This window comes from Ranitomeya imitator, chromosome 7 (genome assembly GCF_032444005.1).
Source record: "Ranitomeya imitator isolate aRanImi1 chromosome 7, aRanImi1.pri, whole genome shotgun sequence".
NCBI lineage: Eukaryota > Metazoa > Chordata > Amphibia > Anura > Dendrobatidae > Ranitomeya > Ranitomeya imitator.
The window spans coordinates 219,188,246-219,214,756 of NC_091288.1; the positions used below are offsets into that span (position 1 = coordinate 219,188,246).

Consider the following 26,511-nt stretch of genomic DNA (forward strand, 5'->3'; position numbering starts at 1 on the left):
ACTCCAGCCTTAGGCTTCCACAGAAATTGCACTGTGCACTTTCCGGATCTATACTGGTACCAATCTGTAGTATTCGGATTGTTACATTCTCTTCAGTACAAATTGGATTAAACCAATGTGATATTGTTTATTGCACAATGGACCGGAGCCATGTGTTCTGTTCTTCTTCCCCCTATTTTTTCTTGGGTATATTTTCTTATTTGTGGTTTTACATGTTTTTAAACTTTGAGAGTTGTGTGGTCAAAAGACATTAAAAAATAAAATGTGTTAATTTTTTCATGTTGATGCTTGCGTATGTGCATGTCTCTTTTGCCTTTTTGTACTGCTTATATCTTGACATGCTGCAGGTTGAACACATGGAGTATTGTTGTTGATGGTGCCCTCTATTTCTAGTGTTTTGCATCTTTGCTACATCACCAACTGCCCCAGCGGACCGGAACCACAGCGTCGGCCATTTCCTCACAGGTGGCGTCATGAACAATCTCCCCATAAGCTCTGTTCCTCTTTAATTTCATTGACTTTTTATGGGATGCCCAGGGCCACGGACCGGGTCACCGCCCCCTTAAGAACCGTCGGACCCGGCCCGAGTACCCCACGGCTCTGGCGGGCGCTCCTATACCTAAAAACCAATCAAAATAAATGTGATTTTCTTATTTTCACGTCTCTACGTTGTAAACTTCTGTGAAGCACCTGGAGGTTCAAGGTGCTCACCACACATCTCGATAAGTTCCCTGAAGGGTCTAGTTCCAAAATGGGGTCACTTGTGTGGGCGGTTTCCACTGTTTAGGCAAATCAGGGGCTCTGCACATGTGACATGACGTTTGCCAATTAATCTACCAAATTTTACTTTCAAAAAGTCAAACGGCGCTCCTTCCCTTCCGAGCCCTGCCATGCGCCCAAACAGTAATTTACTCCCACATATGGGGTATCGGCATGCTCAGGAGAAATTGTACAGCAATTGTTGGGGGTCTATTTTTTCCTGTTATCCTTGCAAAAATAAAAAAATGTGCGGTCTAAAGTAAATTATTTGCGACAAAAAGTTAAATGTTCATTTTTTCCTTCCACATTACTTCACTTCCTGTGAAGCACCTGAAGGGTTAATAAACTTTTTGAATGTGGTTTTGAGCACCTTGAGGGGGGCAGTTTTTAGAATGGTGTCACTTTTGGCTATTTTCTATCATACAGACCCCTCAAAGTCACTTCAAATGTGAGATGGTCCCTAAAAAAAAGTTTTCATAATTTTGTTGGAAAAATGAAAAATCGCTGGTCAAGTTTTAACCCTTATAAGTCCCTAACAAAAAAAGATGTTTCCAAAATTGTGCTGATGTAACGTAGACATGTGGGAAATGTGACTTATCCTGCGGGACAGATCTCTGTGATTTAGGGGCAAAAAATTTAAAAGTTTGAAAATTGCTACATTTTCAACATTTTTGCCAAATTTCAGTTTTTTTTTTGACAAATAAACACAAGTCACATCGAAGAAATGTTACCGCTATCATAAAGTACAAAGTGTCACGAAAAAAAAAACAATGTCAGAATCAGCGCGATCCATGGAAGCTCCAGAGCTGCAACCTCATAAAGGGACAGTGGTCGGAATTGGCAAAAACAGGCTCGAGGGTGAAGGGGTTAATGTTCTTCAATCTACACAGTACAGAATGTCTCCTCTGTGTGTCCGCAGTGTAAAGACCCCGATCACAGCCTGCGGGGGTCCGACCGGCTGCTGCTCATACAGGGACAAGACACTTCTCGCTTTTTATGTTTCATGTTGTAGAAACTGCGCAGCCTCAGAAAGAATGAGGAAGTGTGAGACGCGGGAAAGTGAGCGAGAAGACCGGGACCTGGGGCCAGAGCGAGCCGCGCTGTTACATAGGACTGCAGGTGACATCTACTACATTATCTGTACTCAGGGAGTGATCACTGTGTTATCTGTGGTGTTACATAGGACTGCAGGTGACATCTACTACATTATCTGTACTCAGAGAGTTATCACTGTGTTATCTGTGGTGTTACATAGGACTGCAGGTGACATCTACTCCATTATCTGTACTCAGAGAGTTATCACTGTGTTATCTGTGGTGTTACATAGGACTGCAGGTGACATATACTACATTATCTGTACTCAGAGAGTTATCACTGTGTTATCTGTGGTGTTACATAGGACTGCAGGTGACATCTACTCCATTATCTGTACTCAGAGAGTGATCACTGTATTATCTGTGGTGTTACATAGGACTGCAGGTGACATCTACTACATTATCTGTACTCAGAGAGTTATCACTGTGTTATCTGTGGTGTTACATAGGACTGCAGGTGACATCTACTACATTATCTGTACTCAGAGAGTTATCACTGTGTTATCTGTGGTGTTACATAGGACTGCAGGTGACATCTACTCCATTATCTGTACTCAGAGAGTTATCACTGTGTTATCTGTGGTGTTACATAGGACTGCAGGTGACATATACTACATTATCTGTACTCAGAGAGTTATCACTGTGTTATCTGTGGTGTTACATAGGACTGCAGGTGACATCTACTCCATTATCTGTACTCAGAGAGTGATCACTGTATTATCTGTGGTGTTACATAGGACTGCAGGTGACATCTACTACATTATCTGTACTCAGAGAGTTATCACTGTGTTATCTGTGGTGTTACATAGGACTGCAGGTGACATCTACTCCATTATCTGTACTCAGAGAGTTATCACTGTGTTATCTGTGGTGTTACATAGGACTGCAGGTGACATCTACTACATTATCTGTACTCAGGGAGTGATCACTGTGTTATCTGTGGTGTTACATAGGACTGCAGGTGACATCTACTACATTATCTGTACTCAGGGAGTGATCACTGTGTTATCTGTGGTGTTACATAGGACTGCAGGTGACATCTACTACATTATCTGTACTCAGAGAGAGATCACTGTGTTATCTGTGGTGTTACATAGGACTGCAGGTGACATCTACTACATTATCTGTACTCAGAGAGTTATCAATGTGTTATCTGTGGTGTTACATAGGACTGCAGGTGACATCTACTACATTATCTGTACTCAGAGAGTTATCAATGTGTTATCTGTGGTGTTACATAGGACTGCAGGTGACATCTACTACATTATCTGTACTCAGAGAGTGATCAATGTGTTATCTGTGGTGTTACATAGGACTGCAGGTGACATCTACTACATTATCTGTACTCAGGGAGTTATCACTGTGTTATCTGTGGTGTTACATAGGACTGCAGGTGACATCTACTCCATTATCTGCACTCAGAGAGTTATCACTGTGTTATCTGTGGTGTTACATAGGACTGCAGGTGACATCTACTACATTATCTGTACTCAGAGAGAGATCACTGTGTTATCTGTGGTGTTACATAGGACTGCAGGTGACATCTACTACATTATCTGTACTCAGAGAGAGATCACTGTGTTATCTGTGGTGTTACATAGGACTGCAGGTGACATCTGCTACATTATCTGTACTCAGAGAGTTATCACTGTGTTATCTGTGGTGTTACATAGGACTGCAGGTGACATCTGCTACATTATCTGTACTCAGAGAGTTATCACTGTGTTATCTGTGGTGTTACATAGGACTGCAGGTGACATCTGCTACATTATCTGTACTCAGAGAGTTATCATTGTGTTATTTGTGGTGTTACATAGGACTGCAGGTGACATCTGCTACATTATCTGTACTCAGAGAGTTATCACTGTGTTATCTGTGGTGTTACATAGGACTGCAGGTGACATCTACTACATTATCTGTACTCAGAGAGTGATCACTGTGTTATCTGTGGTGTTACATAGGACTGCAGGTGACATCTACTACATTATCTGTACTCAGAGAGTTATCACTGTGTTATCTGTGGTGTTACATAGGACTGCAGGTGACATCTACTACATTATCTGTACTCAGAAAATTATCACTGTGTTATCTGTGGTGTTACATAGGACTGCAGGTGACATCTACTACATTATCTGTACTCAGAGAGTTATCACTGTGTTATCTGTGGTGTTACATAGGACTGCAGGTGACATCTACTACATTATCTGTACTCAGAGAGTTATCACTGTGTTATCTGTGGTGTTACACAGGACTGCAGGTGACATCTACTACATTATCTGTACTCAGGGAGTGATCACTGTGTTATCTGTGGTGTTACATAGGACTGCAGGTGACATCTACTACATTATCTGCACTCAGAGAGTTATCACTGTGGTATCTGTGGTGTTGCATAGGACTGCATGTGACATCTACTACATTATCTGTACTCAGAGAGTTATCATTGTTATCTGTGGTGTTACATAGGACTGCAGGTGACATCTACTACATTATCTGTACTCAGAAAATTATCACTGTGTTATCTGTGGTGTTACATAGGACTGCAGGTGACATCTACTACATTATCTGTACTCAGAAAATTATCACTGTGTTATCTGTGGTGTTACATAGGACTGCAGGTGACATCTCCTACATTATCTGTGCTCAGAGAGTTATCACTGTGTTATCTGTGGTGTTACATAGGACTGCAGGTGACATCTCCTACATTATCTGTGCTCAGAGAGTTATCACTGTGTTATCTGTGGTGTTACATGGGACTGCAGGTGACATCTACTACATTATCTGTACTCAGAGAGTTATCACTGTGTTATCTGTGGTGTTACATAGGACTGCAGGTGACATCTACTACATTATCTGTACTCAGAGAGTTATCACTGTGTTATCTGTGGTGTTACACAGGACTGCAGGTGACATCTACTACATTATCTGTACTCAGAGAGTTATCACTGTGTTATCTGTGGTGTTACATAGGACTGCAGGTGACATCTACTACATTATCTGTACTCAGAGAGTTATCACTGTGTTATCTGTGGTGTTACATAGGACTGCAGGTGACATCTACTACATTATCTGTACTCAGAGAGTTATCACTGTGTTATCTGTGGTGTTACATAGGACTGCAGGTGACATCTACTACATTATCTGTACTCAGAGAGTGATCACTGTGTTATCTGTGGTGTTACATAGGACTGCAGGTGACATCTACTACATTATCTGTACTCAGAGTTATCACTGTGTTATCTGTGGTGTTACATAGGACTGCAGGTGACATCTACTACATTATCTGTACTCAGAGAGTGATCACTGTGTTATCTGTGGTGTTACATAGGACTGCAGGTGACATCTACTACATTATCTGTACTCAGAGTTATCACTGTGTTATCTGTGGTGTTACATAGGACTGCAGGTGACATCTACTACATTATCTGTACTCAGAGAGTTATCACTGTGTTATCTGTGGTGTTACATAGGACTGCAGGTGACATCTACTACATTATCTGTACTCAGAGAGTTATCACTGTGTTATCTGTGGTGTTACATAGGACTGCAGGTGACATCTACTACATTATCTGTACTCAGAGAGTTATCACTGTGTTATATGTGGTGTTACATAGGACTGCAGGTGGCATCTACTACATTATCTGTACTCAGAGAGTGATCACTGTGTTATCTGTGGTGTTACATAGGACTGCAGGTGACATCTACTACATTATCTGCACTCAGAGAGTTATCACTGTGTTATCTGTGGTGTTACATAGGACTGCAGGTGACATCTACTACATTATCTGTACTCAGAGAGTTATCACTGTGTTATCTGTGGTGTTACATAGGACTGCAGGTGACATCTACTACATTATCTGCACTCAGAGAGTTATCACTGTGGTATCTGTGGTGTTACATAGGACTGCAGGTGACATCTACTACATTATCTGCACTCAGAGAGTTATCACTGTGTTGTCTGTGGTGTTGCATAGGACTGCATGTGACATCTACTACATTATCTGTACTCAGAGAGTTATCATTGTTATCTGTGGTGTTACATAGGACTGCAGGTGACATCTACTACATTATCTGTACTCAGAAAATTATCACTGTGTTATCTGTGGTGTTACATAGGACTGCAGGTGACATCTACTACATTATCTGTACTCAGAAAATTATCACTGTGTTATCTGTGGTGTTACATAGGACTGCAGGTGACATCTCCTACATTATCTGTGCTCAGAGAGTTATCACTGTGTTATCTGTGGTGTTACATAGGACTGCAGGTGACATCTCCTACATTATCTGTGCTCAGAGAGTTATCACTGTGTTATCTGTGGTGTTACATGGGACTGCAGGTGACATCTACTACATTATCTGTACTCAGAGAGTTATCACTGTGTTATCTGTGGTGTTACATAGGACTGCAGGTGACATCTACTACATTATCTGCACTCAGAGAGTTATCACTGTGTTATCTGTGGTGTTACATAGGACTGCAGGTGACATCTACTACATTATCTGTACTCAGAGAGTTATCACTGTGTTATCTGTGGTGTTACATAGGACTGCAGGTGACATCTACTACATTATCTGTACTCAGAGAGTTATCACTGTGTTATCTGTGGTGTTACATAGGACTGCAGGTGACATCTACTACATTATCTGTACTCAGAGAGTTATCACTGTGTTATCTGTGGTGTTACACAGGACTGCAGGTGACATCTACTACATTATCTGTACTCAGAGAGTTATCACTGTGTTATCTGTGGTGTTACATAGGACTGCAGGTGACATCTACTACATTATCTGTACTCAGAGAGTTATCACTGTGTTATCTGTGGTGTTACACAGGACTGCAGGTGACATCTACTACATTATCTGCACTCAGAGAGTTATCACTGTGGTATCTGTGGTGTTGCATAGGACTGCATGTGACATCTACTACATTATCTGTACTCAGAGAGTTATCATTGTTATCTGTGGTGTTACATAGGACTGCAGGTGACATCTACTACATTATCTGTACTCAGAAAATTATCACTGTGTTATCTGTGGTGTTACATAGGACTGCAGGTGACATCTACTACATTATCTGTACTCAGAGAGTTATCACTGTGTTATCTGTGGTGTTACATAGGACTGCAGGTGACATCTACTACATTATCTGCACTCAGAGAGTTATCACTGTGTTATCTGTGGTGTTACATAGGACTGCAGGTGACATCTACTACATTATCTGTGCTCAGAAAATTATCACTGTGTTATCTGTGGTGTTACATAGGACTGCAGGTGACATCTCCTACATTATCTGTGCTCAGAGAGTTATCACTGTGTTATCTGTGGTGTTACATAGGACTGCAGGTGACATCTCCTACATTATCTGTGCTCAGAGAGTTATCACTGTGTTATCTGTGGTGTTACATGGGACTGCAGGTGACATCTACTACATTATCTGTACTCAGAGAGTTATCACTGTGTTATCTGTGGTGTTACATAGGACTGCAGGTGACATCTACTACATTATCTGCACTCAGAGAGTTATCACTGTGTTATCTGTGGTGTTACATAGGACTGCAGGTGACATCTACTACATTATCTGTACTCAGAGAGTTATCACTGTGTTATCTGTGGTGTTACATAGGACTGCAGGTGACATCTACTACATTATCTGTACTCAGAGAGTTATCACTGTGTTATCTGTGGTGTTACATAGGACTGCAGGTGACATCTACTACATTATCTGTACTCAGAGAGTTATCACTGTGTTATCTGTGGTGTTACATAGGACTGCAGGTGACATCTACTACATTATCTGTACTCAGAGAGTTATCACTGTGTTATCTGTGGTGTTACATAGGACTGCAGGTCACATCTACTACATTATCTGTACTCAAAGAGTGATCACTGCGATATCTGTGGTGTTACATAGGACTGCAGGTGACATCTACTACATTATCTGTACTCGGAGAGTTATTACTGTGTTATCTGTGGTGTTACATAGGACTGCAGGTGACATCTACTACATTATCTGTACTCAAAGAGTGATCACTGCGATATCTGTGGTGTTACATAGGACTGCAGGTGACATCTACTACATTATCTGTACTCGGAGAGTTATCACTGTGTTATCTGTGGTGTTACATAGGACTGCAGGTGACATCTACTACATTATCTGTACTCAGAGAGTTATCACTGTGTTATCTGTGGTGTTACATAGGACTGCAGGTGACATCTCCTACATTATCTGTACTCAGAGAGTGATCACTGTGTTATCTGTGGTGTTACATAGGACTGCAGGTGACATCTACTACATTATCTGTACTCAGAGAGTTATCACTGTGTTATCTGTGGTGTTACATAGGACTGCAGGTGACATCTCCTACATTATCTGTACTCTAAAATATCTTCTAGAACGTGAATAATTTCCACCAGACGTGTATGCAAATTGCCTCTTTAGAGAAAAAGAGGACTTGAACTCTGTAGCGCCACCTGTTGGAAGTAGCGATCCTACAAGTCACAATCAACCCTGACTGGTGTCAGAAACCTTACCCCTTAGACCCCAGTCCAGAGCCTCTCACCTAGCCAAATTAGTTCTCATGCTTTGCACTGACGAGGGCCAACAGCCCGAAACACCGTGTCTGCGAATTGAGATACTGATTTGGTTCTTATCCTAAGTCATATTGCACAACTCGTTAAAGGGTTGATTGTGACTTGTAGGATCGCTACTTCCAACAGGTGGCGCTACAGAGTTTAAGGCTTCTTTCACACTTCAGTTGTGTGGCGTCAGTTAGGTCCGACATCGTGGCGGATCGATGGATCCGTCAAATTTGTTGAGAAAACGGTTCTAACAGATCCGTTTTTTTGACGGATCAGCTGCCCTGATCTGTTAAAAATACGGATCCGTTAGAACCGTTGCGTCCGTTTTCACATCCGTTGTAACCGTTTTTTGACGGATCCGTTTTTTAAAAGGGGAGGATTTCTATGTGATTGACTACTGGAAACTACTGGAAAACTATATATAGCGTGTATTTACACCACATCTTTGAAAGGTTGTAGAGAAAGTGGCAGAGATGGAAGGAGTCCTGGCGAACATTGCAAAGATCTATGCGGATTTTACTTTTGAGGCAAATCGTTTGGCAGTCAGCGTTCGAGAGAGGGAGGAACAAAGACTGCGCATCCTACGGCAGCGGCGGAAGAGAAGGCTGTGGATCCATCACAGCACAGCACAACGCATCAAATTTGCCAGTTCCCAAATTGTGTTGGAGCAGTTGATGGGAAGCACATCAGGATCGTCAAACCTTCCGGCTCTGGATCACAGTTTTATAACTATAAGAAGTACTTCTCTATTGTGTTGATGGCCATAGCCGACGCACAATGCAAGTTCATCGCTGTGGATATCGGTGCGTATGGACGCGCAAATGACTCACAGATCTTTAAGGGTATGTGCACACGTCAGGATTTTTAGCGTTTTTTTTTGCGGAATTTCGCCATAAAAACACTATAAATCCGGTAAAAAAAATGCTAACATTATGCATCCTATCTTTTAGAATGCATTCCGCATTTTTTGTGCAGATGTTAGCGTTTTTTTCCGCAAAAAAAAACGCATACCACAAAAAATCCGGACATGCTCATTCTTTTTGCGGATTTTTTGCGGATTTCCTATCAGAAAGGACATTCCTGAAAAAAAAAAAAAATCCGCAAAAATTCCGCGCAAAAAAACGCGAAATGTCAGGATTCTGTCAGGAAAAAAACCTGACGTGTGCACATACCCTAAAAGTTCACCAATGGGGCGTCGTTTATATGGAGAGACATTTGACTTTCCGCCCCCTAGACCTCTCCCTGGAACCACCGGTCCACCATTACCATTTGTTTGTGTTGGAGATGATGCCTTCCAGCTTTCCCCACATTTGCTGAAACCCTTTGGAAGTAGTGGACTGACCCAGAGGAAGAAAATTTACAATTACCGCTTAACCAGAGCACGAAGAGCAAAACTGGCAAATGGAGAGTCCTGCTAACTGCAATTAAACTGCAGACTGAAACTGTCGATGATGTGGTGAAAGCATGCGTGGTCCTGCACAAGTTTCCCTGGAGGATAATGTGTCACTAAGCACCTTGCGGGATTACCACAACACAACTTTTCGCAGTCCAGTAGCAGTCTCCAGAATGCGGGACAGTTTTGCAGACTACTTCATGTCTCCTGCAGGATCAGTTGACTGGCAGTATGAAATGGTGTAAAAAATTTTTGTTTTTTACACTTGTAAAAATACCATTTTTTGTTTGCTTACAAAACCTTTGTACTTTAATGCAGCATCGTATGTTTTGAACTGGTACCCTTTAAACACTGTTTATTGTTACTATTACCATAACCTTGGTGGCTTTAAAACAGGTTTGTTTGTTTTTTTTTAAAAAAAAGAGAAACACAATAAAATTGTTTTTAAACCAAAAAAAGTTTATTTATTGAATTTTACAGGTTCTCATAATTTTGGGTGGAGATAGTAGCGGAGGGGCTGACAGGTTGGACCACGTCGAGAGTGGGGGACAGGACATCACGGGGAGGAACAGAAGTAGAATGGGTGGTGAAAACATGAGGTTGTGTAGAGAGTTGAGGTGCTGATGTGGTGTGTGGGAGGTATGAAGGTGTTGGTGGGATTGGGAACGGAGAAGTTAAAGGGGAAGAATGGAAGGGGGACGGTAAAAACTGGGAAAGACTAAGGGGGGAAGGAACGAATGACGAAGGAGTAGAATGGACGGGAGGAGGACGGACAGGAGGAGGACGGACGGGAGGATAGACGGTGGATTGAGAGGGGAAAGGTGTTGACACATGAAGGGTAGGTGGAGGGGCATGGGACATCGCCTGCGCTAGAGCAGTGTGGCAGCCTTGCATCACATGCATCTGCAGGTCAGGAGTTAGATTTTCCATGTGCCTGAGGACCGACTGAAAAATCCAGTGTCTTGGTGACTGGTTTGCATCTGATTGCATCCTATCCAGACGACGGCTGAGTTCAAGTATGCTTTTGTTAAGCATATTGTACCCAGCAGACGTTTGCTCACTCAAAAGCTTGATGGCACTGTGAAAGGATGCATTCAGCTGCAAAAACTCAGGCGCATAGCTCCTTTCCTGACCTCTCTGGCGCTGCCGTCCTGACCACAAAGGTGGTCTAGATGTTGCGGCACTGGCAGAGGGGTGGGGTAAAGGGATCTCTAACTCATCACCTGCAGCTTCAACTGACGAAGTCCGCCCTGCTGCTCCAGCGCTGGTGGATGAGGCTGAGGGATCAAACGAAAGGGAAGGTGCAGAAACAGAGGGGTCGACGTGGTCCCCGGTGGCGGACTCTTGAGGGATCGCTCCAGAGGGGTGCAACTCTGATGCAGGCTCCCGAGTGCTGCAGAAAGTGCTGTTAACCCCTTCCCGACCTGTGACACAGCGTATGCGTCATGAAAGTCGGTGCCAATCCGACCTGTGACGCATATGCTGTGTCACAGAAAGATCGCGTCCCTGCAGATCGGGTGAAAGGGTTAACTCCCATTTCACCCGATCTGCAGGGACAGGGGGAGTGGTAGTTTAGCCCAGGGGGGGTGGCTTCACCCCCTCGTGGCTACGATCGCTCTGATTGGCTGTTGAAAGTGAAACTGCCAATCAGAGCGATTTGTAATATTTCACCCATTATAACGGGTGAAATATTACAATCCAGCCATGCCCGATGCTGCAATATCATCGGCCATGGCTGGAAATACTAGTGTGCCCCCACCCCACCCCACCGATCGCCCCCCCAGCCCCCCGATCTGGCCGGTACACTGCTCCGGCTCCCCTCCATCCAGTGCTCCGCTCCCCCCCGTGCTCTTTTCCGCTCCCCCCGTGCTCCAATCACCCCCCCGTGCTCCAATCACCCCCCCCTGCATTCAGATCCACCCCCCCGTGCTCCGTTCCACCCCCCCCATGCTCCGTTCCAGCCCCCCCGTGCTCCGTTCCACGCCTGCCGCGCTCCGATTCCCCCCCGTGCTCCGATCCCCCCCCCGTGGTCCCCCCCCACCCCGTGGTCCCCCCCCACCCCATCATACTTACCGATCCAGCCGGGGTCCCGTCCGTCTTCTCCCTGGGCGCCGCCATCTTCCAAAATGGCGGGCGCATGCGCAGTGCGCCCGCCGAATCTGCCGGCCGGCAGATTCGTTCCAAAGTGCATTTTGATCACTGAGATAGATTATATCTCAGTGATCAAAATAAAAAAAATAATACATGACCCCCCCCCCTTTGTCACCCCCATAGGTAGGGACAATAAAAAAATAAAGAAATTTTTTTTTTCCACTAATGTTAGAATAGGGTTAGGGTTAGGGTTAGGGTTAGGGCTAGGGTTAGGGTTAGGGGTAGGGTTAGGGCTAGGGTTAGGGCTAGGGGTAGGGTTAGGGGTAGGGTTAGGGGTAGGGCTAGGGTTAGGGCTAGGGTTAGGGTTAGGGCTAGGGTTAGGGCTAGGGTTAGGGCTAGGGTTAGGGGTAGGGCTAGGGTTAGGGGTAGGGCTAGGGTTAGGGTTTCGGTATGTGCACACGTATTCTGGTCCTCTGCGGATTTTTCCGCTGCGGATTTGATAAATCCGCAGTGCTAAACCGCTGCGGATTTATGGCGGATTTACCGCGTTTTTTCTGCGCATTTCACTGCGGTTTTACAACTGCGATTTTCTATTGGAGCAGTTGTAAAACCGCTGCGGAATCCGCACAAAGAAGCGACATGCTGCGGAATGCAAACCGCTGCGTTTCCGTGCAGTTTTTCCGCAGCATGTGTACAGCGATTTTTGTTTCCCATAGGTTTACATTGAACTGTAAACTCATGGGAAACTGCTGCGGATCCGCAGTGTGTGCACATACCTTTAGAATTAGACTATGTGCACACGGTGCGGATTTGGCTGCGGATCCGCAGCGGATTGGCCGCTGCGGATTCGCAGCAGTGTTCCATCAGGTTTACAGTACCATGTTTCCCGTAGGTTTACATTGAACTGTAAACTCATGGGAAACTGCTGCGGATCTGCAGCGTTTTCCGCAGCGTGTGCACATACCTTTAGAATTAGGCTATGTTCACACGGTGCGGATTTGGCTGCGGATTGGCCGCTGCGGATTCGCAGCAGTATTCCATCAGGTTTACAGTACCATGTAAACATATGAAAAACCAAATCCGCTGTGCCCATGGTGCAGAAAATACCGCGCGGAAACGCTGCGTTGTATTTTCCGCAGCATGTCAATTCTTTGTGCGGATTCCGCGGCTTTTTACACCTGTTCCTCAATAGGAATCCGCAGGTGAAATCCGCACAAAAAACACTGGAAATCCGCGGAAAATCCGCAGGTAAAACGCAGTGCCTTTTACCCGCGGATTTTTCAAAAATGGTGCGGAAATATCTCACACGAATCCGCAACGTGGGCACATAGCCTTAGGGTTAGGGTTGGAATTAGGGTTGTGGTTAGGGTTGTGATTAGGGTTATGGCTACAGTTGGGATTAGGGTTAGGGGTGTGGAGGGGTTAGTGTTGGAGTTAGAATTGAGGGGTTACCACTGTTTAGGCACATCAGGGGTCTCCAAACGCAACATGGCGCCACCATTGATTCCAGCCTATCTCGTATTCAAAAAGTCAAATGGTGCTCCCTCACTTCCGAGCCCTGAAGTGTGCCCAAACAGTGGTTTACCCCCACATATGGGGTATCAGTGTACTCAGGATAAACTGCGCAACAATTACTGGGGTCCAATTTCTCCTGTTACCCTTGTGAATCTAAAAAAATGCTTGCTAAAACATCATTTTTGAGGAAAGAAAAATGATTTTTTATTTTCACGGCTCTGCGTTGTAAACGTCTGTGAAGCACTTGGGGGTTCAAAGTGCTCACCACATATCTAGATAAGTTCCTTGGGGGGTCTAGTTTCTAAAATGGGGTCACTTGTGGGGGGTTTCTACTGTTTAGGCACACCAGGGGCTCTGCAAACGCAATGTGACGCCCGCAGACCATTCCATCAAAGTCTGCATTTCAAAAGTCACTACTTCCCTTCTGAGCCCCCACGTGTGCCCAAACAGTGGTTTACCCCCACACATGGGGTATCAGCGTACTCAGGAGAAACTGGACAACATCTTTTAGGGTCCAATTTCTCCTGTAACCCTTGGGAAAATAAAAAATTCTGGGCTAAATAATTATTTTTGAGGAAAGAAAACGTATTTATTATTTTCACGGCTCTGCATTATAAACTTCTATGAAGCACTTGGGGGTTCAAAGTGCTCACCACACATCTAGATAAGTTCCTTTCGGGGTCTAGTTTCCAAAATGGGGTCACTTGTGGGGGGTTTCTACTGTTTAGGCACATCAGGGGCTCTGCAAACGCAACGTGACGCCCGCAGAGCATTCCATCAAAGTCTGCATTTCAAAACGTCACTACTTCAATTCCGAGCCCCGGCATGTGCCCAAACAGTAGTTTACCCCCACATATGGGGTATCACCGTACTCAGGAGAAACTGGACAACAAATATTGGGGTCAAATTTCTCCTGTTACCCTTGGGAAAATTAAAAAATTCTGGGCTAAATAATTATTTTTGAGGAAAGAAAACGTATTTATTATTTTCACGGCTCTGCATTATAAACTTCTATGAAGCACATGGGGGTTCAAAGTGCTCACCACACATCTAGATAAGTTCCTTTCGGGGTCTAGTTTCCAAAATGGGGTCACTTGTGGGGGGTTTCTACTGTTAAGCCACATCAGGGGCTCTGCAAACGCAACGTGACGCCCACAGAGCATTCCATCAAAGTCTGCATTTCAAAGCGTCACTACTTCACTTCCGAGCCTCGGCATGTGCCCAAACAGTGGTTTACCCCCACATATGGGGTATCAGCATACTCAGGAGAAACTGGACAACAACTTTTGGGATCCAATTTCTCCTGTTACCCTTGGGAAAATAAAAAATTCTGGGCTAAATAATTATTTTTGAGGAAAGAAAACGTATTTATTATTTTCACGGCTCTGCATTATAAACTTCTATGAAGCACTTGGGGGTTCAAAGTGCTCACCACACATCTAGATAAGTTCCTTTCGGGGTCTAGTTTCCAAAATGGGGTCACTTGTGGGGGGTTTCTACTGTTAAGCCACATCAGCGGCTCTGCAAACGCAACGTGACGCCCACAGAGCATTCCATCAAAGTCTGCATTTCAAAATGTCACTACTTCACTTCCGAGCCCCGGCATGTGCCCAAACAGTGGTTTAACCCCACATATGGGGTATTATTGTACTCAGGAGAAACTGGACAACAACTTTTGGGGTCAAATTTCTCCTGTTACCCTTTGTAAAATAAAAAATTGCAGGCTAAAAGATCATTTTTGAGAAAATAATTTTTTTTTTTTATTTTCATGGCTCTGCGTTATAAACTTCTGTGAAGCACTTGGGGGTTCAAAGTCCTCACCACACATCTAGATTAGTTCCTTTGGGGGTCTAGTTTCCAAAATGGGGTCATTTCTGGGGTATCTCCAATGTTTAGGCACACAGGGGCTCTCCAAACGTGACATGGTGTCCGCTAATGATTGGAGCTAATTTTCCATTTAAAAAGCCAAATGGCGTGCCATCCCTTCCGAGCCCTGCCGTGCGCCCAAACAGTGGTTTACCCCCACATATGGGGTATCAGCGTACTCAGGACAAACTGGACAACAATATTTGTGGTCCAATTTCTCCTATTATCCTTGGCAAAATAGGAAATTCCAGGCTAAAAAATCATTTTTGAGGAAAGAAAAATTATTTTTTATTTTCATGGCTCTGCGTTATAAACTTCTGTAAAGCACCTGGGGGTTTAAAGTGCTCAATATGCATCTAGATAAGTTTCTTGGGGGGTCTAGTTTCCAAAATGGGGTCACTTGTGGGGGAGCTCCAATGCATAGGCACACAGGGGCTCTCCAAACGCGACATGGTGTCCGCTAACAATTGGAGCTAATTTTCCATTCAAAAAGTCAAATGGCGCGCCTTCCCTTCCGAGCCCTGCCGTGTGCCCAAACAGTGGTTTACCCCCACATATGAGGTATCGGCGTACTCGGGAGAAATTGCCCAACAAATTTTATGATCCATTTTATCCTACTGCCCATGTGAAAATGAAAAAATTGAGGCGAAAAGAATTTTTTTGTGAAAAAAAAGTACTTTTTCATTTTTACAGATCAATTTGTGAAGCACCTGAGGGTTTAAAGTGCTCACTAGGCATCTTAATAAGTTCCTTGGGGGGTCTAGTTTCCAAAATGGGGTCACTTGTGGGGGAGCGCCAATGTTTAGGCACACAGGAGCTCTCCAAACGCGACATGGTGTCCGCTAACGATGGAAATAATTTTTCATTCAAAAAGTCAAATGGCGCTCCTTCCCTTCCGAGCCTTACCATGTGCCCAAACAGTGGTTTACCCCCACATATGAGGTATCGGCGTACTCAGGAGAAATTGCCCAACACATTTTAGGATCCATTTTATCCTGTTGCCCATGTGAAAATGAAAAAATTGAGGCTAAAAGAATTTTTTTGTGAAAAAAAAGTACTTTTTCATTTTTACGGATCAATTTGTGAAGCACCTGGGAGTTCAAAGTGCTCACTATGCATCTAGATAAGTTCCTTGGGGCGTCTAGTTTCCAAAATGGGGTCACTTGTGGGGGAGCTCCAATTTTTAGGCACACGGGGGCTCTCCAAACGTGACATGGTGTCCGCTAAAGAGTGGAGCCAATTTTTGATTCAAAAAGTCAAATGGCGCTCCTTCCCTTCCAAGCCCTGCCGTGCGCCCAAACAGTGGTTTACCCCCACATATGAGGTATCAGCGTACTCAGGACAAATTGCACAACAACTTTCGTGGTTTAGTTTCTCCTTTTACCATTGGGAAAATAAAAAAATTGTTGCTAAAAGATAATTTTTGTGACTAAAAAGTTAAATGTTCATTTTTTCCTTCCATGTTGCTTCTGCTGCTGTGAAGCACCTGAAGGGTTAATAAACTTCTTGAATGTGGTTTTGAGTACCTTGAGGGGTGCAGTTTTTGGAATGGTGTCACTTTTGGGTATTTTCAGCCATATAGACCCCTCAAACTGACTTCAAATGTGAGGTGGTCCCTAAAAAAAATGGTTTTGTAAATTTCGTTGTAAAAATGACAAATCGCTGGTCAAATTTTAACCCTTATAACTTCCTAACAAAAAAAAATTTTGTTTCCAAAATTGTGCTGATGTAAAGTAAACATGTGGGAAATGTTATTTATTAACTATTTTGTGTCACATATGTCTCTGGTTTAACAGAATAAAAATTCAAAATGTGAAAATTGCAAAATTTTCAAAATTTTCGCCAAATTTCCGTTTTTATCACAAATAAACGCAGAATTTATTGACCTAAATTTACCACTAACCTGAAGCCCAATATGTCACGAAAAAACAATCTCAGAACCGCTAGGATCCGTTGAAGCGTTCCTGAGTTATTACCTCATAAAGGGACACTGGTCAGAATTGCAAAAAACGGCCAGGTCATTAAGGTCAAAATAGGCTGGGTCATGAAGGGGTTAAAGAAGAAAAATAATAATTTCTGGATATTACAATTGCCCTTGCTGCAAAAAAAATTGAAGGTTACACATTTTTACAGTTTGACTGATAATATGTGGTGTTGAATATTTACCTTCTGCTCAGCAGCGTCGACCGGAGGAACGACAGGGCTCTGGCATGTTTGTATCTGCTCCTGCGTCCTCTAGAGCAGGGGTCCCCAACTCCAGTCCTCAAGGCCCACCAACATGTCATGTTTTCAGGATTTCCTTAGTCTTGCCCAGGTAATAATTGCATCACCTGTGCAATGCAAAGGAAATCCTGAAAACATGACCTGTTGGTGGGCCTTGAGGACTGGAGTTGGGGACCCCTGCTCTAGATCCACTCGGGGCCCGCGTCTCCTTATTAAACTCCCTCTTGAAGCGATCCCTGAGTGACCGCCACCGCACGATAATCCTGTTACCTGGAAAGAGAAAGCAAAAATTGGTTACTATACACCACATTAAATCATGCCTAACATAAGGTTATGAAGTGTGAATACTTACGCGCTAGATCCTGGGCCCCAGCATCGAGTTCCTCCCAGTTATCCAGAACAGCACTGCACACTCCCTCCCATAGCCGTCGGGTGATTAACTGGTCAGCATGGCGGCGGTCCGACATGTTCCACAGCGGCTCCCGAATTTGTACCGCTTGGATGAGGGTGTTCACATCGATGCCCTCCTCTTCGTCATCCTGTTCGGGAGCACGCTGTGAAGCCTAACAAAAAGATGAGAATAAAAAGGGAAAGATTACAACACATGAATTTTACAGTTTACTAAAAACCAAAACAAAAAGGAACTTACTCTTCGGCGACCGCCGCAATTATCATTCCAACGACTATGGGAGGTGCTTTGAGGAACTCTACGTCGAGCCCCGGATTGTGAAGACTAATAAAATAAATAAATAAATTAATTAATAATGTGCTTGGATGGAGGCATATGTATTGTGTGCTGTGCTGAATGTTTGTGTTGGGTGTAGTGCATTGTATGTGAGGATCGGTCTGTTCAAAACTTACACTATGCGCTCCCGCTCCTTGTATTTCTCCACCCTGTCCGTCTCCTTCTGTAAGCCCCTCTGCTTCATCTTCCTGTGAATACAGACTAAACACATAAAGGGTTAAAATACAATTACCATAGTTGTACCCCCCCAAAAAAATTTATTAAGAAAAAAAAAATAGACACCTCAGTTTGCTGATGATGTGCTGGGGGGCTCTCAGAAGAAGACATGGTCTTTCAATAATCTTGGGTTGGTCGGTCCCTTGCGTCCCTCTTGGTCGCAAGCTACTATACAAAAGGATGGATGCAGCTTTAGGGAAGGATAGATTGATAGATGCAGCTGGGACTTTACATCTTTTTCCAAAACTTGGGGAGCCTGCCTGTGTACGTCTTGGGTCAGTACCTACTACAGTACCTACAGCGCCAACTTACTTTTAGATTTCCCCCACCACAAAAGAAAAAAAATTTCTTAACCGTCAAACTTGATATGCTAGATATGCTTGATGCACAAGCTGCCAAACCCTCTACCTCCTGTTTCCCCACAAAAAAACCCCCAAAAAATCCCTTTAAAGCAACACCAAAACTACTTAACTTGATATGCGCAATGCGCATGCTGGTAAAACCCACCTAAACAAAGTTTAACCTTATAAAAAATGTTTCTCATTCAAAATTAAAATACCAATTCCAAAAATTGTTATTTATGATTAACCTACAGTTTGTATTTTCTAAAACCAGATAACATTTTCTGTAGCAAAGATTTGCATTACGCATTTGTATATATAACCTTTACTGCATGTATACCCAATATTACATTTATCTGTAAATGAGACTACTGACAGTTTTGTGAAATTTTTATTACTATATTTTTTAAAATTTACTTTTTTTTAGGGTACAGTAGGAGCTACACTGCTCTTTATTTGAAATACAAAGTTGGAAACTTGGGCTGAAAGGTGGCAGATGAGGTTTAACAATGATAAATGTAAGGTTATACACATGGGAAGAGGGAATCAATATCACCATTACACACTGAACGGGAAACCACTGGGTAAATCTGACAGGGAGAAGGACTTGGGGATCCTAGTTAATGATAAACTTACCTGGAGCAGCCAGTGCCAGGCAGCAGCTGCCAAGGCAAACAGGATCATGGGGTGCATTAAAAGAGGTCTGGATACACATGATGAGAGCATTATACTGCCTCTGTACAAATCCCTAGTTAGACCGCACATGGAGTACTGTGTCCAGTTTTGGGCACCGGTGCTCAGGAAGGATATAATGGAACTAGAGAGAGTACAAAGGAGGGCAACAAAATTAATAAAGGGGATGGGAGAACTACAATACCCAGATAGATTAGCGAAATTAGGATTATTTAGTCTAGAAAAAAGACGACTGAGGGGCGATCTAATAACCATGTATAAGTATATAAGGGGACAATACAAATATCTCGCTGAGGATCTGTTTATACCAAGGAAGGTGACGGGCACAAGGGGGCATTCTTTGCGTCTGGAGGAGAGAAGGTTTTTCCACCAACATAGAAGAGGATTCTTTACTGTTAGGGCAGTGAGAATCTGGAATTGCTTGCCTGAGGAGGTGGTGATGGCGAACTCAGTCGAGGGGTTCAAGAGAGGCCTGGATGTCTTCCTGGAGCAGAACAATATTGTATCATACAATTATTAGGTTCTGTAAAAGGACGTAGATCTGGGGATTTATTATGATGGAATATAGGCTGAACTGGATGGACAAATGTCTTTTTTCGGCCTTACTAACTATGTTACTATGTTACTATGTTACAAATACATTATTAAAAACAACAAAAATGCAGAACACATCACACAACATTTATACACACACAAAACACATGTTACAGCACACAGCTATTCAAAATACCAGCATAGTATGAAAAACATATATAAACAGGGCAGGCAGGCGCACGCACACACACGCACGCACGCACGCACACACACGCACACACACACACGCACACGCACACGCACGCACCATACTGGATGGCAGTACTCACATGGCTGTCTCAGGCAGGGTCTGGCTGGCAGGGTCTCTCTTGCTGGCAGGGCCTCTCTTGCTGGCAGGGTCTCTCTTGCTGGCAGGGCCTCTCTTGCTGGCAGGGTCTCTCTTGCTGGCAGGGCCTCTCTTGCTGGCAGGGTCTCTCTTGCTGGCAGGGCCTCTCTTGCTGGCAGGGTCTCTCTTGCTGGCAGGGTCTCTCTTGCTGGCAGGGCCTCTCTTGCTGGCAGGGTCTCTCTTGCTGGCAGGGCCTCTTTTGCTGGCAGGGCCTCTCTTGCTGGCAGGGTCTCTCTTGCTGGCAGGGCCTCTCTTGCTGGCAGGGTCTCTCTTGCTGGCAGGGCCTCTTTTGCTGGCAGGGCCTCTCTTGCTGGCAGGGTCTCTCTTGCTGGCAGGGCCTCTCTTGCTGGCAGGGTCTCTCTTGCTGGCAGGGCCTCTCTTGCTGGCAGGGTTTCTCTTGCTGGCAGGGTTTCTCTTGCTGGCAGGGTCTCTCTTGCTGGCAGGGTCTCTCTTGCTGGCAGGGTCTCTCTTGCTGGCAGGGTCTCTCTTGCTGGCAGGGTTTCTCTTGCTGGCAGGGTTTCTCTTGCTGGCAGGGTCTCTCTTGCTGGCAGGGTTTCTCTTGCTGGCAGGGCCTCTCTTGCTGGCAGGGCCTCTCTTGCTGGCAGGGTCTCTCTTGCTGGCAGGGTCTCTCTTGCTGGCAGGGTTTCTCTTGCTGGCAGGGTCTCTCTTGCTGGCAGGGTCTCTCTTGCTGGCAGGGCCTCTCTTGCTGGCAGGGCCTCTCTTGCTGGCAGGGTTTCTCTTGCTGGCAGGGTCTCTCTTGCTGGCAGGGCCTCTCTTGCTGGCAGGGCCTCGCTTGCTGGCAGGGCCTGGCTGACTGGCAGGGCCTCTCTTGCTGGCAGGGCCTGGCTGGCTGGCAGGGCCTCTCTTGCTGGCAGGGCCTCTCTTGCTGGCAGGGTCTCTCTTGCTGGCAGGGCCTCTCTTGCTGGCAGGGTCTCTCTTGCTGGCAGGGCCTCTCTTGCTGGCAGGACCTCTCTTGCTGGCAGGGTTTCTCTTGCTGGCAGGGTCTCTCTTGCTGGCAGGGCCTCTCTTGCTGGCAGGGCCTCGCTTGCTGGCAGGGCCTGGCTGACTGGCAGGGCCTCTCTTGCTGGCAGGGCCTGGCTGGCTGGCAGGGCCTCTCTTGCTGGCAGGGCCTCTCTTGCTGGCAGGGTCTCTCTTGCTGGCAGGGCCTCTCTTGCTGGCAGGGTCTCTCTTGCTGGCAGGGCCTCTTTTGCTGGCAGGGCCTCTCTTGCTGGCAGGGTCTCTCTTGCTGGCAGGGTTTCTCTTGCTGGCAGGGTCTCTCTTGCTGGCAGGGTCTCTCTTGCTGGCAGGGTCTCTCTTGCTGGCAGGGTTTCTCTTGCTGGCAGGGTCTCTCTTGCTGGCAGGGTCTCTCTTGCTGGCAGGGCCTCTCTTGCTGGCAGGGCCTCTCTTGCTGGCAGGGTTTCTCTTGCTGGCAGGGTCTCTCTTGCTGGCAGGGCCTCTCTTGCTGGCAGGGCCTCGCTTGCTGGCAGGGCCTGGCTGACTGGCAGGGCCTCTCTTGCTGGCAGGGCCTGGCTGGCTGGCAGGGCCTCTCTTGCTGGCAGGGCCTCTCTTGCTGGCAGGGTCTCTCTTGCTGGCAGGGCCTCTCTTGCTGGCAGGGTCTCTCTTGCTGGCAGGGCCTCTCTTGCTGGCAGGGCCTCTCTTGCTGGCAGGGTTTCTCTTGCTGGCAGGGTCTCTCTTGCTGGCAGGGCCTCTCTTGCTGGCAGGGCCTCGCTTGCTGGCAGGGCCTGGCTGACTGGCAGGGCCTCTCTTGCTGGCAGGGCCTGGCTGGCTGGCAGGGCCTCTCTTGCTGGCAGGGCCTCTCTTGCTGGCAGGGTCTCTCTTGCTGGCAGGGCCTCTCTTGCTGGCAGGGTCTCTCTTGCTGGCAGGGCCTCTTTTGCTGGCAGGGCCTCTCTTGCTGGCAGGGTCTCTCTTGCTGGCAGGGCCTCTCTTGCTGGCAGGGCCTCTCTTGCTGGCAGGGTCTCTCTTGCTGGCAGGGCCTCTCTTGCTGGCAGGGTCTCTCTTGCTGGCAGGGCCTCTCTTGCTGGCAGGGTTTCTCTTGCTGGCAGGGTTTCTCTTGCTGGCAGGGTCTCTCTTGCTGGCAGGGTCTCTCTTGCTGGCAGGGTCTCTCTTGCTGGCAGGGTCTCTCTTGCTGGCAGGGCCTCTCTTGCTGGCAGGGCCTCTCTTGCTGGCAGGGTTTCTCTTGCTGGCAGGGCCTCTCTTGCTGGCAGGGCCTCTCTGGCTGGCAGGGCCTGGCTGGCTGGCAGAGCCTCTCTTGCTGGCAGGGCCTGGCTGGCTGGCAGAGCCTCTCTTGCTGGCAGGGCCTCTCTTGCTGGCAGGGCCTCTCTTGCTGGCAGGGCCTCTCTGGCTGGCAGAGCCTCTCTTGCTGGCAGGGCCTGGCTGGCTGGCAGAGCCTCTCTTGCTGGCAGGGCCTCTCTTGCTGGCAGGGTCTCTCTTGCTGGCAGAGCCTCTCTTGCTGGCAGGGCCTCTCTTGCTGGCAGGGCCTCTCTTGCTGGCAGGGTCTCTCTTGCTGGCAGGGCCTCTTTTGCTGGCAGGGCCTCTCTTGCTGGCAGGGTCTCTCTTGCTGGCAGGGTCTCTCTTGCTGGCAGGGTTTCTCTTGCTGGCAGGGTCTCTCTTGCTGGCAGGGTCTCTCTTGCTGGCAGGGTTTCTCTTGCTGGCAGGGTCTCTCTTGCTGGCAGGGCCTCTCTTGCTGGCAGGGTCTCTCTTGCTGGCAGGGCCTGGCTGACTGGCAGGGCCTCTCTTGCTGGCAGGGCCTCTCTTGCTGGCAGGGTCTCTCTTGCTGGCAGGGCCTGGCTGACTGGCAGGGCCTCTCTTGCTGGCAGGGCCTCTCTGGCTGGCAGGGCCTCTCTTGCTGGCAGGGTCTCTCTTGCTGGCAGGGTCTCTCTTGCTGGCAGGGCCTCTCTTGCTGGCAGGGTCTCTCTTGCTGGCAGGGCCTGGCTGACTGGCAGGGCCTCTCTTGCTGGCAGGGCCTCTCTTGCTGGCAGGGCCTCTCTTGCTGGCAGGGTCTCTCTTGCTGGCAGGGTCTCTCTTGCTGGCAGGGCCTGGCTGACTGGCAGGGCCTCTCTTGCTGGCAGGGTCTCTCTTGCTGGCAGGGTCTCTCTTGCTGGCAGGGTCTCTCTTGCTGGCAGGGCCTGGCTGACTGGCAGGGCCTCTCTTGCTGGCAGGGCCTCTCTTGCTGGCAGGGTCTCTCTTGCTGGCAGAGCCTCTCTTGCTGGCAGGGTCTCTCTTACTGGCAGGGTTTCTCTTGCTGGCAGGGTCTCTCTTGCTGGCAGGGTTTCTCTTGCTGGCAGGGTCTCTCTTGCTGGCAGGGTTTCTCTTGCTGGCAGGGTTTCTCTTGCTGGCAGGGTCTCTCTTGCTGGCAGGGTCTCTCTTGCTGGCAGGGTTTCTCTTGCTGGCAGGGTCTCTCTTGCTGGCAGGGTCTCTCTTGCTGGCAGGGTCTCTCTTGCTGGCAGGGCCTCTCTTGCTGGCAGGGTTTCTCTTGCTGGCAGGGTCTCTCTTGCTGGCAGGGTCTCTCTTGCTGGCAGGGTTTCTCTTGCTGGCAGGGTCTCTCTTGCTGGCAGGGTCTCTCTTGCTGGCAGGGTCTCTCTTACTGGCAGGGTCTCTCTTGCTGGCAGGGTTTCTCTTGCTGGCAGGGTCTCTCTTGCTGGCAGGGTCTCTCTTGCTGGCAGGGTCTCTCTTACTGGCAGGGTCTCTCTTGCTGGCAGGGTTTCTCTTGCTGGCAGGGTCTCTCTTGCTGGCAGGGTCTCTCTTGCTGGCAGGGTCTCTCTTGCTGGCAGGGTTTCTCTTGCTGGCAGGGTCTCTCTTGCTGGCAGGGTCTCTCTTGCTGGCAGGGTTTCTCTTGCTGGCAGGGTTTCTCTTGCTGGCAGGGTCTCTCTTGCTGGCAGGGTCTCTCTTGCTGGCAGGGTCTCTCTTGCTGGCTGGCACATTTGGGAATGACCTGTCCTCTTTATATAGTTTTGGGGTTGTCTGGGCAAAGTATCCACTTTTTGGAGCATGCTCAATTAAAAAAAGCGGATTGGGGCGACGGATCCGCCAAATTACGGATCGCGACGGATCCATTGCCCATAGGCGCCCATACTAGAAAGTGGCGGACGCGACGGATCCGCCGCGGTCTGCCATTTCGGCGGCGACAAAAAACGTTACCAAGTCCGTCAATGTCTAGACAACGTACGCCAAATCTCAACGCATCCGTCGCATGGCGGATGGGACGGACGACCATCCACCACAATCCGTCGCTAATGCAAGTCAATGGGGAAATAGCGGATCCGCCAAAAAAAAAAAACGGATCCGCTATTTGACGAAAATGGCGGTTTGAAACTGACAACAAAAAACTGAAGTGTGAAAGAGGCCTAAGTCCTCTTTCTCTCTGAAGAGGCAATTTGCAAATTATATTTCCCAGAGGAGCATTGCATGTGGGGAATAAGCCTCCTTACCTTGACAAGCCAGAGCTGGTATGTCACTCTCCATAAGGAGAAACCTTACCCCTTACACCAGACATGTAGTAATTCCAATTGTTAAAACATCGGAGCTTTTCCCTCTTGTTCCTCTCTCTTCTGTGCTCCTCAGTTACTGAATGCTGATTTTTTTTTTTTTTTTTTACTGATTTCAGGAGTTGTAATTTTTCAACTATGGGTAAAGATACTGTAAAAATCCTGGCAAAACATCTGAAACGGTTGACTAATGCCAGTCTACGCCCCTTCATTGGGGCCCTCTGTGGTCTCAAAGCTCCTCGAGGATGTAACAAAATCCAGATGAAAGATCTCAAAGGGAAAACTGCAATGGAGGTGGCCGACATCATCATAGAGGCCTACACTGTGAGGCACGGGCCAAAAAAGGTCGTAGAAGTTCTGAAGAACATGAACAAAAATCAGATGAGGATCGAACTTCAGAAAGATCTCCAAGGAGGTGAGAAGTGGTCTCCTCACTCTGATTCGATGAAGTAGATGATGTCTGCAATAGGTGGAGTGGATTGCACTCAGTGAAACAAATTTCTCTACACAATGTCTGCTAGAGGCAACGAGCTCCAACCAGATAACATTCAGAACACTCTCCTCACACCGACACAATGTCAGTAATGCTGGTCTTGGTCCCTTCTCATGGCCACCTCTCTTGGTAGCAGTGCCACCTCTTGTCTGGTAATGTGCACGCTCTTGTCCCTCACACTTTCAGATACTGTATTCACACACACAGGCCCTTATCTCTGCCTGTAATACTTGTTACACTCAGGAATAGAAAAATATTTAGAATTGAGAGTCCTCAGTGGTTGATGCCTTTTAATGGCTAACTGAGAAGATGGTAACAAATTGCAGCTTTCGAGACTACACAGGTCTCTTCATCAGGCAAAGACTAATACAAAATTTGCAGAAACACATATTTATATACAACACAGCAGAAAGATAATGCAATGAATAAGACAAGTGACATGAAGCAGAAAAATCATGGGAGAGGGGGATAAACAGTTGTGTACATAAATATTGGAACAGTTCATAAATAAGGAGCGTGAAAGTTTTATTGTCCTCTGAATGGGTCTGGTTCTGTGTGGTGATTCCCCCACAAGGTCTGAGGAGCAAATTCCTTAACTGATGTAAAAAGATATAAATCCATGCAATACATTCATTCCTGCACTGAGAAAGTCAAAGGTCATCATCAGTTCATTCTCCCAGACTCTTCGGTCCCACTGAGATTTGAAGTTACCTTTTAATACTAGTAATCTCATGTCCATGGTGCTGTGATCTGGGAGACAAAAATGTTTTGCCACAGGTAGATCCATTATTTTTTCGCTTATTGTATGGCAATGAGAGTTCATCCTTGTTCTCAGTTTTTGCCCTGTCTCCCCCACATACAGACCCCCAGCTGGACATTTGGCACATATACCGTAATTAAGTACACCACATTAGATGTGATGCAGCTGAAAGTACCTGGTATCTTGTAGTCCTGAAATGAGGAATAAGCACTCAAATACTTCTTGTGTAACAATTCTCACAGTCAAGAATAAGCCTCTGTGCTCCTCTCTGTGGTGGCAATCTTCACCCTTCCTCTGTAATGGCAGCGCTTTCATCCAG

The 26,511-nt window shown here is 46.6% G+C and overlaps 1 protein-coding gene across 1 annotated transcript in view; it reads left to right on the top strand.

The window, feature by feature from the left end:
• The first annotated feature begins 1,780 nt into the window (after window positions 1–1,780).
• The window catches only part of LOC138645608 (uncharacterized), a 133,965-nt gene continuing 109,234 nt past the window's right edge, over window positions 1,781–26,511 (top strand). The window contains exons 1-2 of the mRNA XM_069735038.1: window positions 1,781–1,878; window positions 25,059–25,354. Coding sequence (XP_069591139.1) covers window positions 25,078–25,354 — 277 coding nt within the window. The 5' untranslated portion in view covers window positions 1,781–1,878; window positions 25,059–25,077. The remainder of the gene's footprint in view (window positions 1,879–25,058; window positions 25,355–26,511) is intronic.